The sequence below is a fragment of the Haemorhous mexicanus genome, chromosome 11 (genome assembly GCF_027477595.1).
Source record: "Haemorhous mexicanus isolate bHaeMex1 chromosome 11, bHaeMex1.pri, whole genome shotgun sequence".
Taxonomy (NCBI): Eukaryota; Metazoa; Chordata; class Aves; order Passeriformes; family Fringillidae; genus Haemorhous; species Haemorhous mexicanus.
Window position 1 is genome coordinate 12,245,501 of NC_082351.1, and position 13,311 is coordinate 12,258,811.

Here is a 13,311-nt window from a genome sequence, read left to right on the forward strand (position 1 = left end):
AATAAATCTAGCTGAGAACTTAAGTGAGGTTGATTTAAAAATAATGCATATGTGTGTGACCACTGCATCTTTTCCTTGCACAGTGAGCATTGCAAGCTACAACAGAATTAATTCTGAGGATGTAAATAGCTGGTCATGTGCAAAGCCTATTCAGGCTAGGTGTTATTAGTGGAGGCTTCTGCTGCTTTTCTGTGTGGTCAAGATTGGGCTGGGTCTGAACAGGATTTTGGGAAGAAGAGAACCTAAAGATTAGATATTACTATGACTCAAAAAATCATTGCCTTGGTGTAGGGCTCTCTACATTTTTTGCTGTAGGAGCACACAGCTTTTAAGGATGGGTGTTCATCATGTGGCTTTGGGTGGTCACTGTGGCGTGCTCCCACCTCCCAGGAGGCCATGGCAGGGAGCAGAAGTGGCAGGAACTAGTTACAAGAATACCATTGAACATTAAGTCCCTTGATTGTAGAATAAATAAATAAAGTAGGCAAGGCCAAATTGAACAGGGAAACCTAATCTGTTGTTGTAGACCTGTGAGAGCGTGTGGGCATTGTGCAGTTAGAGTGCACCTGAAGCCTGTCCATGAGCTGGCTGCTATCAAATTGTTCTAAACAGAAATACATTCCTGACACAATGGGAGAAAAAAAGAGATATAATCAAAAAAAGAAGAGATATCATCAAAGTTTGTTTAAAATATGCCTTAATGGGTAAATCTGATACTCTTCCAAGTAACTCAAGTCACTAACTATTGAAAGTAACTGAGATGGAGATTACTGCCAGATGCCAGCTAAAATTTCCCATTTCCAAGAAGTGCTTCTGATTCAGTGCTGTAAAGCTGAAATGCAGTCACTGTAGGAGTAAGTGCTGGAGTACTGCCAATGTATTAAACCAGCAGGTTCATTGCCAGTTGAAAATGAGCCATTTACCTGGTAACAAGTGAGGGTCAGAAGCAGGAGTACTCAATATGTACTACTGCAAATAAGACATAATAGTTCTCATTTAAACACAGTGTTCTTCAAGCTAGATCTGATTGCTTCAATTTTGGCATTGTTGCATGGTGTTCTTTTTTTGGGATGTGTGGCAGAACAGTAGAAAATCTGGTGTGGATAATGGTGGAGAAAGTGTGGCCATGGCTGCTATCGTGCCCTTTTATAGCTGCTTACATAGAGAGGTTTATGTTAAAGCAGTGCAGCTGAGTTGCTGGCTGAAGAAGTGCTTTTGGCTCTGCATAAAGGAGTAGGATGATAAGAGTATGGGTTTAGGCATTGCTTTCTTCAAACTTAGCTTTTTTCCTCTCTCTTCCTATCCAGCCTCTCTGATTGCAGAGGAGAAGGAGAACTGGTAGCCAGCTCTAGCATACCACTGTGCTGACCAGTTTTTCAAATGTCCCTTGTTGTACATCTGCTCCCAAAACCACATCTGTGGCTCCCTGTGACCAGTGCCTTGGTGCCATGCTCCCCAGGCACCTCACAGGCAGTCCGCCTGGGAAAACTGTCCTGTGAACACTTTCTGTAACTAAAATTGCCTTGTAGGTCCTGGAATTGCACCCACTGTGAAGACTGGTGAGGAGGTTGGTTTTGTGGTAGACGCCAAATCAGCAGGGAAGGGAAAAGTGACGTGCACGGTCCTCACGCCAGATGGGACAGAAGCTGAAGCAGATGTTGTTGAAAATGAGGATGGGACTTACGATATCTTCTACACCGCTGCCAAACCAGGAACCTATGTGATTTATGTCCGCTTTGGTGGGGTGGACATTCCCAACAGTCCTTTCACCGTCATGGTAAGCCAGTTCTGCTTCAGAAGTACCTCCCACTCAGATCCCTGCTGCCGTGTTTTATTTAGCAATAGGTTAACTCTGTGTGTAAATGTTCAGATATTTATTAGGCTAGCAGGCACTAATGAATCCTTGTTCCTTGCAGAGCTTATTTTGAGCAGGCAGAATGGTTAAATAAAGTGGGATAGAAACCATCAGAGGATGAAGACTTGGCTTTTCAGAAAAAATTGTTTTTCATTTCCTGACCATGTAGTTCTTTTCCTAAATGGTGTAAGGGTGGTTGTAATCAGCTTCTACAACTAATTATGTTGGCCATTGTCAGATACAGTGCTCTGCCTTCTCTGTCTCTCACTTTTTATTAAGATGATCCCAAAATAAGGAACGGTCTGCTGACAGATCCCATGGAAGCAGACTGTTAGCTCACACTTAAAAATGATTTGTAAGTGCTAGTTAAACTGTTATAGCCAAATTTTCCCTCCTTGTAATTATCTTCCTTCCTATGAGCAGTACTCCACGTTTAGCAAACAATACCCCAGTCCCCTAAGAAGCAGACCAGGTGCCTCTCAGGGCTTACAGAAGCCTTTCTTGTGAAGAACATCTCTCTATGTTGGCAGAGCAATTCTCAGTCTTGTAATCTCAGCCCAAGCAGCCTCTGGTGCACCTTGGTCCCTGAAATCACAGGGCTGTGCTTGTACTGAGTCCAGATGGAGCTCGCGGGCAAGTCCCTGGGGCCAGTAACTCTGGCTCTTCCTACCTGTCATCCTGGCAGATTGCTATGGGTGTCTGAAGATTTCCTTGAGAGAAATGACTCCCTCAGTCGCTGCTTAAGGTTCACCACAGGAAATGCCTCTCGAGGTCAGGGAGCCCAGTCCTGGCCAGCCAAAATTCCCACTTCCTAGCTGACTGATACATTATGTGTTTGACTTGGGTGTCTCAGCTGGGAACAGAGAACACTGAAACAGCAGCATTTCTGTTTTGCATTGGTTTTCTCAGTGGAGTCCATCCATGCAGAAGTTTCCAGTGGGTTATTTCATTAGGGTGGTTTGCAGTGGTGTAAATCGGCAGGAGGGGCTGGGATGGCTGAGCCTGGGGGAGCTGCCTGTGTGGGTGTCAGTCCCAGCCACTCGTGTTGGGTTAATGGGAGAGATGGGAATTTGCAAGTCGTGCTCTTGGCACACTTGGTGAGAAGAGCGGCTGCGCCAGAGGAAAACGCATTTGGTGCCTTGACGACGCAGTCCCAGCTATGAATCAGAAGAAAGGCTTTGCTGCTATGGCTGGATGTGGGCTGGGTCATTCACCCAAGTGCATGAACCTGAGCAGCCTTCCCACACCAGCTGGCCCCCCCCTGCCTCCCAGCTGGCATGTCATGCTGCACAGGAACTCTCATCTTAGGTTTAAACCTTTCTCTTCCCTCCCTGCATCAGTCCCATAAGAAAGCAACTCTAATACTCCCTTCCACCAGTGTTCAGGCATAGCTTTCCACTTCCCTCTCAAGCATGCAACAAGGGCACGTACTGGCTTTGTCCCTTTGCTGTGCCATTGGTGCCTTCCTCCAGTGCCTATGCATAAGGGCAGTTTCCCAGCTTCCCTGAGTGGATCTGGGTCTTTGCTATGGCAAGAGGACTGGGAGGGCTACACAGTGGGAGGAAGGTGTTGGACTGGAAGGAGCAGTGTGTTCTGAGCTGTGGAAGGTGGGAATGCCTCCATGCCAGAATAACAACTAATAACATCTAACCTGCCTCTACCCCTGCCCAGGCTGTAGATGCAGATGATGTCGCCGCACAGTCGCAGGAGCCAGTGGGCACTTCCCCCCCCGGATTCCGCCCTTGGGTACACAATTTTTACATTTTTCAGCTCCCCATCTGTGTTCCATTTCAGATGACAGCCTGCTTCTTGGGACTGCTTGATCGCTCTGGTCATTGTGTTCATTCTTTCTGTTTCATCAATTGTTCTTGGGATCCAGACCTTGTTTTTTCTTTGCTGCTTGAAGGGAGTCTCCAAATAAACTCATGTAAACATGAAGAGGATCATTGCACCCACAGCTTCCACTTCTGAAATGTCTGCTGTTGGCAAAAGCACCCTGAGTGCACTGCTTTGTTTTCCCAGTAAAATCACAGTGTCTTGAGTTCAGAGTCGCATTGTGAAACTCGTTTCTTTTGTCCATTTTGTGTTGCAATCATTCTGCCCCATTTAAAAATCACTTTCTCTTCCAGGCCTTAAGCAACTAAATCCTTTCAGATGGAGCCACTTTGGGTCTTGTGTGCACTACATTGTCTTCCATCCCTTTGTGTTCCATTTTTATCTCTTCCTTTTTTCCAGCATGTCTTCCATCCGTGCCGTGTTTGATTTGCTCTGCTCTGCGGTGTGGTGTTGTAAAGGAGAGCTTGGCCGGACACTGCTCTGGTGGAGCCCAGTCCTTGGCTGGCTGCAATAATCATTGCACACTCTCTTCTGCTTGTGCTTGCAGTGGAGTTGCTCAGTGCTCATTTGGCTCTACCAGCCCTTTTGAAGTGACCCATCTTTTTGCTTGCTTTAGGTTACAGAAGAAGCTTACGTCCCTGTTGGAGACATGAACGGCATGGGGTTCAGGCCCTTTGATATGGTTATCCCATTTGCTGTAAGGAAAGGAGAAATAACAGGTACCTGGAGTGCCTCTCAGGGAGATTCATGCTTTGTTAGTGTGTTTATCCATTTGCAGCTAACAGACTGGGTGGTCTAGACCACAGTGTGTGTGGGAGGTTTGTATCCTGCCAGCAATATAGCTGTTTAATTTCACATTGAGTGGCACCCGCTGAGGATGAGTAGGATATGCCCCTTGAATGGTTTGAGTTTAGTGAGGGGCTTCCTGGTGTGTAGCTGTGGCCTTGGTGCTAGGCTGTGAGCTACTGCACTATAGGGCCTATTGATGCTTTTTCCCTTCTGGAGCAGCTACATGCATCCTTGATAAGCTCCATTATTTGTTTTCTGCAGATGCTATAAAGCAGTTAATTCTGCAGTCCTGTTACACATGCCTTCTCCAAAGCAGGTGACCCCTCTTCTACAGGTCTGGCAGCTGAGAGCATCGCTCCAGTAGCACCCAAGGCCCGTGTCCCCTCTGCCCTCTAGCTGAGCAATCCCAACCACCCAAGCCCTGGCCTGTCCCAGCTTGAAGGAGCAGTCAAACTTTGCTTTTCAAAAGTGCAGCAGAAGAGGGAGCATCTTGCTACGAGGTAGATCAGTGCTTTTTATGCAGCTTGCTGTGAAAAGCTCTGTGGCTGCAGCAAACAGCCCTGCCTGTAGAGTTTGTAAGGTCACAGGACTGTTTGCCAGATGTCTACCATTGCTTTGTATTCATGTAGCTTAAGTAGAAAACATGTCTGGTTAGTGTTCCCATTAGTCTCCTATTTGTGCCTGTGGGTAAGGAATTTAACAATTTAAAATGGCTAGACAATTCTCTGTGGGTGGGAGAGGGGAAGCAGGCAGCTTCTCCTTCTGTAACTCCTATGGTGGCCTTTTGTAGGTGAAGTACACATGCCCTCTGGAAAGATGGATACACCAGATATCGTGGATAATAAAGATGGCACAGTAACAGTGAAATATGCTCCTACTGAGGTCGGGCTGCATGAAATGCACATAAAATACATGGGAAATCACATCCCAGGTAAGTCTGACAAAGCAAGCCATGCAAATGTGAGTGCAGAGTCCTGCTGATGCATCTGGTTCCTGGTAAGGTTCTCTAGCTAAGTCATACATGCTGTGGAAAGATCTGCCCAGGATGTTTTATCATTCAGCTGCCTTTTCCTGCAAGCAGTCCAGAAAGAACTAAAGCAAAGGAGTAAGTGCCAGCACATACAAGCTTCCATTGTGGTTTAATAGTACCAGCCAGGCTTAAAATGGATTTTGGTTTTGGAGAAACTAGGTTTTGTGGCGTTTTAATATGAAGAAGAAACATACAATTTTCTAACTTCTAGTTTTTCAGGTTGAAATTTACTGCCATGGTGCTCAACAAAACTACTGGTTACAGTGTGTGTTTATCCTTAAAACTGCACTGGCAAAAAATCTCAAAATTGTGGGGAGAACTGGTTGGTTGAAATACTATAGTTACTGTTTCCATCTGATTGCAATAAAATAAAACACACATGCATATTATGCTGTAATCTTTCTTTCTTCCTGGCTGCTGCTTAACAAACAGAAACCACTGCATTTCATTCCATTTCTCTTTTGTCCTTGCTTCACCAGCTCCCCAGTGGAAGCACTGCCTCGCCTGGAGGCTGTGGCTGCCCTGTGGTTCTCCAGGCATGCTGGCTTTGGGGGGCTGGGCAGAAAGGGGCAGACCTGTAGAGGGATGTGTAGGTATGAGACAAAATGCCTTCAGCACTCCCTGAGAGAGACTGCTGGTTCTGTTTGTACAGAAACACAGCCTAACTTAGGCTGAAGTGGGGAGCTCAGTGATGTGATGTGTGGTGCTGCTTCAGTCTCTTCAGCACTTTATGGGTATCACACCCCCATAGGTGCTGACCTGTCTGCTGTATTGGTTCACCAAGATATAACCCTGTGCTGGGATAGAAATATAATGTGCCATAATGTTTCTTTCTTGAAGGTTGTCATGAATCAAACTTTTTACTGTCTCAGCTGCAGAATCTAACTTTGGACTGAAGAGCTATCTGTGCCTTTTTTGGAAACCATTATTGGTATTTAGTGACTGTGCTTTTTGTTCTTGTGCACTAGCTTAGCTAATCTGAGGCTGGCAAATACATTCTTGGATACCCTTCAATTTGCTAGTTCAGGTTCATTGAGTCAGACAATGTGCTGTGCTAGTTCCTAATTCTGTGCTACCAAAATTCAGAATCAGTGCCTGAACTGAAAGCTTGCTTCTGAGTCATGTTCTGATTTAATGTGCTAAAAATAAATTTGCAGTGAACAAGACCCTTTACAACATCATTTAAGCTTATCTCTGGTAACTAGAGTAACACTTACTCTTCCATGACTGAATGTGGCATAAATTGTGGAAAAGTGTCTTTTGAGGATGGAAACGGAGGCTTATTTATTTTTTTTAAGTGCATTTACAGTCACAGTAAGGTTTTTCAGATAACACGTAATGAGAAGGGCATTCAGGAACATGGGTACCAGTTCTTGTAGTCCAGACCACTTATCCTCAAAAGTGCTTCTTTTTGGTTTTTTTCCCCTTTAGAGAGCCCTCTGCAGTTCTATGTCAATTACCCCAACAGCGGCAGTGTGTCTGCTTATGGGCCTGGCCTCATCTATGGGATTGCAAATAAACCAGCAACTTTCACCATTGTCACAGAAGATGCAGGAGAGGGTAAGTCAGTTCTTTAAACCCATCCTACCCTAAGCAAGGAACTTCTTGGTAGTGTAATGCACATTGGCTTTGATTTACATTCATCTGTCCAGCTATGAGTCTCTGTGATGGGACACAAATGACTTACGCAAATATCAGGCTGTCACTTGCAGTAAAAACTGCTTTATTATCCCTTCCTGAGAACAGTAGATGTACCCTGTGGTACTGGGTGCACATTATTTGTTCAATTAAAAATAAACTGAAAGCAGCTTAAATCTAAGGGACCATGACTGGGTGTGGAATCACTGTTCGGGAAATCTAAAGACTGAATAGAACTGTGGCCTTAGTGGGTTGGTCTGAGCTGGTTTTGCTGCTGTCCTTTGAAAGCTCCATTTTCAGTACCAGGTACTGGATATTTCACTTTGGACCTGGTGTTCACAAAGATTTACAGAAGTGCCACTCTACTTTTTTCCTAGGTGGGCTGGACTTGGCTATTGAAGGACCTTCTAAAGCAGAGATCAGTTGCATTGATAACAAAGATGGGACATGCACAGTCACATACCTGCCTACTCTACCTGGGAACTACAGCATCCTGGTAAAATACAATGACAAACACATTCCAGGCAGTCCATTCACAGCCAAGATCACAGGTATAAAGTTTAAACTTCTGGAAGCACTTCTTATTAAAAATTAACCTCTGGTACCATGGGGAGCCTGGTTTGTGGCAGGAATTTGAAGTCCTCTGACTTGTTCTGTGCTTCACCATGTAATGTTTTGTGACTCGTTTCTCTTTTTGTATTCAGATGATAACAGAAGACGGTCTCAGGTTAAGCTTGGTTCTGCTGCTGACTTCATGTTGGATATCAATGAGACTGATCTCAGTCTCCTAACAGCCAGCATTAAAGCCCCATCTGGTCGTGATGAGCCTTGTCTTCTGAAGAGGCTGCCCAATAACCACATTGGTAAGATCCGAGAGATTGCTGAGTCTTTACTCCAGTTTGCTTTGCTTTGTAAAATGACTGACTTCTGTGCTCCTTCCCAGAAGAGTGTTGTTGAACCAAGTAGTTGATACTGTTTGCTACAGTTGTCCAAAGACAGAAAAGTATGAAGAGTGGCCTCTTGTCTTTGCTTGCATATGTGATGTGCCAGGTTGCAGTTGAAGTGGGTTGTGTCAGCATATATGAATGGCCTTGTGGTCCACTTGGGAGCAGCCCTTCAACATGAGTAACGAGACTGCTCTTCCAGTATTTCATTCCTTGGTGTGATTAAGGCATTTAAATGAAGTATAACACAAATAAAAACTGAATAAATTTCTCACTTTTCTCTGCTTTGTAGGCATCTCATTCATTCCACGGGAAGTAGGAGAACATCTGGTTAGCATCAAGAAAAATGGGAGCCATGTACCAAACAGCCCTGTGACAATCATGGTGGTCCAGTCTGAGATCGGGGATGCCAGACGGGCCAGAGTTTTTGGACGTGGCTTGGTAGAAGGACGAACCTTTGAAATGTGTGACTTCATTGTAGACACGAGAGATGCTGGTTAGTTCCCTCACAAAGGGACCCTGAGATGCTATGAGCTATATATTGACTCTACACAAGAGCACTGCCTCCCTCATCATGCAACCACCAGGTCACAAGCTGCAAAGCAGCAGCTGCCATTAAGCACAGTCAGTTATTAACCACAGACAGTGCTGTTTTAGAATATGCTTTGTAAGGTCCTGGCTCATGTCTTTGTTACAACCAACAGGGGCTGTCACTGAGGTGGTGCTGGCTTTAGTGTCATTTGGTATTGCAAAAAGGAAATGAGGAAGATAGTTATTTCCCTGTTAGTTTAATGTGGAGCCTTGGATAACATTTTATCTTGGTTGATAACTTTTCAACATTATTGAAAGAAAAAGGGATAGAGAATTTTAGGAGCTGAATGCATGCTGTGCCTCTGACTGATTACAAGTACAGAAGTGCCATTAAGGCATTGTGCAACTCCCATGTGCCCATTATGATTCAATCCTACCAACTAGCACTTACTATGGCTTTGGGCTATTTTATGTCAGATTTAGATTAGAGCTTTGGAAATCTGAGGCTAACTTACCTATATTGTAGGTTATGGTGGGATCTCACTGGCAGTTGAAGGACCCAGCAAGGTAGAGATCCAAACTGAAGATCTAGAAGATGGAACTTGCAAAGTGTCGTATTTTCCAACTGTACCTGGTGTGTACATTGTGTCCACTAAATTTGCAGATGAACATATTCCAGGTAAGCAGAAGTGTTGGGCAAATTTTTGATTAGTACAACAGAGGTCTTATCTGGCTGACCAGTGCTCTGGAACTGTGGGTGGGCTGTGTGACCCGGCTTGGACCATAAGTCCCAAAGATTTGAGGAGGTTCTTCCCAGGCAGCCAGCATCCAAAACTGTTCTGGTTACGTGCCTGTATTTGACTTGGGCCTGACTGTTAGTTGGGTATCAAAGTTCCCCTGTGATTCCCTGCAAGTCAGAGGAAGCTTTCATTTCTGCCCTCAATGGTGTGTGTAATAAGCAGAGGAGGATTTACTTGCTGTGATACTTACAGGCAGCCCATTTAGTGTGAAGATAAGTGGTGAAGGAAGAGTTAAGGAGAGCATCACACGAACAAGACGAGCTCCTTCTGTTGCAACAGTAGGAAGCATATGTGATCTGAACCTAAAAATCCCAGGTAAGCAACAACATCCTTATCCCCAAAACCACAACTTGCTACTTGTGTAGCATGGGGTACTTGAGAAAGGGAGAATACTAGCTTAAGTTTTGTAAGTACATCCTCATAATAACATAGCTTAGGGAAGAAACACTGGTAATGTGTCTTTTCAAACATTTAAAAATAAGCATAACCATGATCAACACATGAAAAAATAAATACTGGCAAGGTCTTAATTTATTCTGTGTACAGCAGGCTGGAGAATGGGCTGCACAGCTCACTTTAGCTCCAGGGCTTTGAGATCATGTTGGCTGTTAAATGTTTGTATTGCTGTCTGGAAACTGTGAATCATGTAGGCCAGGCTTAGCTGGCTGCACTTACCCAGCCACTTCATCTGCCTCTGTAGCACCTGGGAAGCTGCAGCTGGCCAGGTTTTCTGCTCAGAAGCACACAGATAGCTGCGTGCCTCTTTTGTTATTTGTACTGGGTAATCACTTGAGCTCAGTCCTGCTTCCAAAACCCTTTGTCACTTTCTAATCTGCATTTTTTTATTCTCTTGCTAGAAATTGATTGTGCTGATATGACAGCTCAGGTAACCAGTCCCTCTGGTAGAAACTTTGATGCCGAAATTGTAGAGTGTGACAAAAACACCTACTGTGTCCGCTTTGTGCCGCAAGAAATGGGGGTCCACACTGTGGATGTCAAATACAAGGGGCAGCCAGTGCCAGGCAGCCCCTTCCAGTTCACCGTGGGGCCACTGGGCGAGGGAGGAGCCCATAAAGTGAGAGCTGGAGGCCCAGGGCTGGAGCGTGGAGAGACAGGTGTTCCAGGTGAGTCCTCTGCTCTCAGTGGGCTCCAGAATCTGCTGGGTGCAGGTCTGTAGTGCAGTATTTTGGCTAACAGGAGCCTCTGAAACTGCTAAGCAGTGTCTCCTGGGATAATGGGATGAGTTACCATTCTTCAAATATGCTCAAGTGGGGAACTGAACAGTCTGTTATGAGGAAGCTGCAACCCAGCAGCAGCAAACTTACCCTTGTGTGTGCTCTCGTGTGCTTCAACAGCTGAGTTCAGCATATGGACACGGGAAGCTGGAGCTGGAGGACTGTCTATTGCTGTAGAAGGCCCAAGTAAAGCAGAAATCACCTTTGATGACCATAAGGATGGATCTTGTGGTGCATCATATATAGTTCAAGAGCCAGGTATGTACTGAGACCAAATCACATGGAAACAGCGCTGATTGTGACTTTCAGAGAAACTAAGAACATTCACTGCTTCTCTTCTCTCTGCAGGCAACTATGAGGTGTCCATAAAGTTCAATGATGAGCACATTCCTGAAAGCCCCTACCTGGTTCCTGTCATCGCCCCCTCCGATGATGCTCGCAGGCTCACTGTCACTAGTCTTCAGGTGAGACATAAGGGAACATCTCTACAGCTTACCACAGAGACTGATTTCGTCCTTGTTCTCCAAGACCAAAATGGTTGTCCTTTCTTCTAAGTAATAGACTTGTCTTGGTTGGTGCTTGTTGTCAAGCTCAGCTTGCAGCCAGAGAGATTTTTGGCAGCTGGCCCCTGGGTAACTCTGGCTAGCCAGAGTTCTAAGGCAGAAGGCTCAGTTGGGATAACACTTGGGAATTAGGAATAAGAGGCTCCAGAAATAGCATTGGAGGAGCTAACACATGTTTCCCATGCCATTAGCTAGGGCAAGGACAAGGAGAACTGAAATTTAGAGGTGAACCATCAGTGATCGTGCTGGTACCAAGTTCCTCATTTGGTACATGCACGAAGAGCTGCATTTCCATGGGTGAGGTAGCACAGGGCTGCATGGCTGGGACATCACTGCAGCCTGGCCAGGCAGACAGAGGTGTCCCCACCATGAGGTCAGGGTACAGAGTTGCTCTGGCTGATGCCACAAAACCACAGAGTCACAGCTCAGATGATTCATGAAAGGTAGTGAACCTCAGAGTGAATCACAGCTTTGTAGCTGGTCTGGGCTCATCTGGTAACCTCACCATGTAATTTGTGTATATGTGTGGTTACAGGCATTAAAATACAAGTAACATTAAAGGCCTGACTGAAATCTCCAAAGCCAGAAGCTTGGACGTGAGACTGAGAATCTGTGTCTAAATATACTGTACCTCAGTCCTCCTTGAGTAGTGATTAGTACTTCAGTTAAAGCTTTTTTTGGTTATATCCCAGCTGTGATCCCCAGGAGTTTGCCTGGGCTGCAGGAATTCTCCACCTCGGCTGTGGAAATGAACCATGACAGCCTGATCTGGTTGTATCTTTTCTAACTAGGAGTTACAAGGGCGTTAATTAGTCACTGTGGTATTGATGTTTGCCTTGTGTTTCATTTAAAGACTCTTTGACAGGAATACTCACTTCAATTAAGTCCTGGAGAGGCAGATAAAGCTGAGTATTCTATAACAGAGTCCATTGTGCAGCATCAGCCTCCACTAAACCCACATCAGGGACTTGTTTATACATTGTACCTCAGTTCTACTCAGTTGCATTTATTTCCCTCTTCAGGATTTAGTTGAAAACTAAATGAGGTAAAGTATGTTACGTGTGAGATATTACTGCTGCGTATCTGCATGGGCTGTGCTGATCGAGGACCACTGTGGCTCAGATGTGGAGCTGTGGAGCTGTCTCACCTTCCACCAATGGCCTGACAGCACAACAACATCTGGTTTCATGTTTTAAATTACTTTCTTATGTTTGAGACATCTTGTGGTGATGTTCTAAATGCAGCCTCTTGTGGCAAATATAAACATGCATATTACTCTTTCAGACATTTGGATTATCAGAGGCTTTTCCCTGAATTAATCTGGAATGAATGAATGGGCTGAAAATGGAGCTATAGCTTAAGCATCCTTTAAATCAAATGCCTGAGTACCAAGGACTGCCCTCAGTGATAATGGGTGACTAGTATTGTAAAACTGCCTCTCTTTAATGTGGCACAATTGTCTGGCTTCCAAAAACAGTCTGTTACCATGGGAAAGTCAGCCTAGCCAGCGTGGGTGACTCCTGAATCAGCCACCCCCTAAGAGGGAGAGAGCATCTGATTTGAGAGTTAATGCAAGTCACAACTTTATGCCTTTTGTTAAAATCAAAAAACCCTCATGCTGAAGTGGTTATTTCCCTGCCACGGATCTTGTGCTGTCTGAAATGAAAGTTTGAATTTGATAATCTGACTGTTGCGTTCTCAGGAGTCTGGATTAAAAGTTAATCAGCCAGCATCCTTTGCTATAAGGCTGAATGGGGCAAAGGGCAAGATCGATGCCAAAGTCCACAGCCCCTCCGGAGCTGTCGAAGAGTGCCATGTGTCTGAGCTGGAGCCAGGTGAGCTTGGTGATGATCAGAACAATTGCATGACCTCCAGAGCACTTGCTGCCACATAGGGCATTTGGTTCCTCTGGCTTGCGAATAGTGTGTCCCAAGGATGAGCATGCTGCTTGGAAAAGGACTTTTTGGTGTCAAGAGCTGTTCAGTCAGGGTTATGTCCATGTTTTTCCGTGAACTGACTGAGCCCCAGCTTGTGTAAGATAGAGGTATTTAAGTCTTGGCTTGCCAGTGAAGGTACAGTGACATTAGTAA

At 45.1% G+C, this 13,311-nt stretch overlaps 1 protein-coding gene across 5 annotated transcripts in view; it reads left to right on the forward strand.

Annotated features, from left to right (window-relative positions):
* FLNB (filamin B) overlaps nt 1-13,311 on the forward strand; it is a 70,654-nt gene that overhangs the window by 50,188 nt on the left and 7,155 nt on the right. For 3 of the 5 annotated variants that reach the window (XM_059856473.1, XM_059856477.1, XM_059856475.1), the window contains 14 exons: nt 1,530-1,777; nt 3,527-3,601; nt 4,308-4,410; nt 5,271-5,411; nt 6,942-7,070; nt 7,526-7,699; nt 7,853-8,011; nt 8,385-8,588; nt 9,150-9,302; nt 9,616-9,738; nt 10,281-10,547; nt 10,779-10,916; nt 11,007-11,122; nt 12,924-13,056. In XM_059856473.1, coding sequence (XP_059712456.1) covers nt 1,530-1,777; nt 3,527-3,601; nt 4,308-4,410; nt 5,271-5,411; nt 6,942-7,070; nt 7,526-7,699; nt 7,853-8,011; nt 8,385-8,588; nt 9,150-9,302; nt 9,616-9,738; nt 10,281-10,547; nt 10,779-10,916; nt 11,007-11,122; nt 12,924-13,056 — 2,163 coding nt within the window. The remainder of the gene's footprint in view (nt 1-1,529; nt 1,778-3,526; nt 3,602-4,307; nt 4,411-5,270; nt 5,412-6,941; nt 7,071-7,525; nt 7,700-7,852; nt 8,012-8,384; nt 8,589-9,149; nt 9,303-9,615; nt 9,739-10,280; nt 10,548-10,778; nt 10,917-11,006; nt 11,123-12,923; nt 13,057-13,311) is intronic. The other 2 variants (XM_059856474.1, XM_059856476.1) reach the window with 1 other exon arrangement.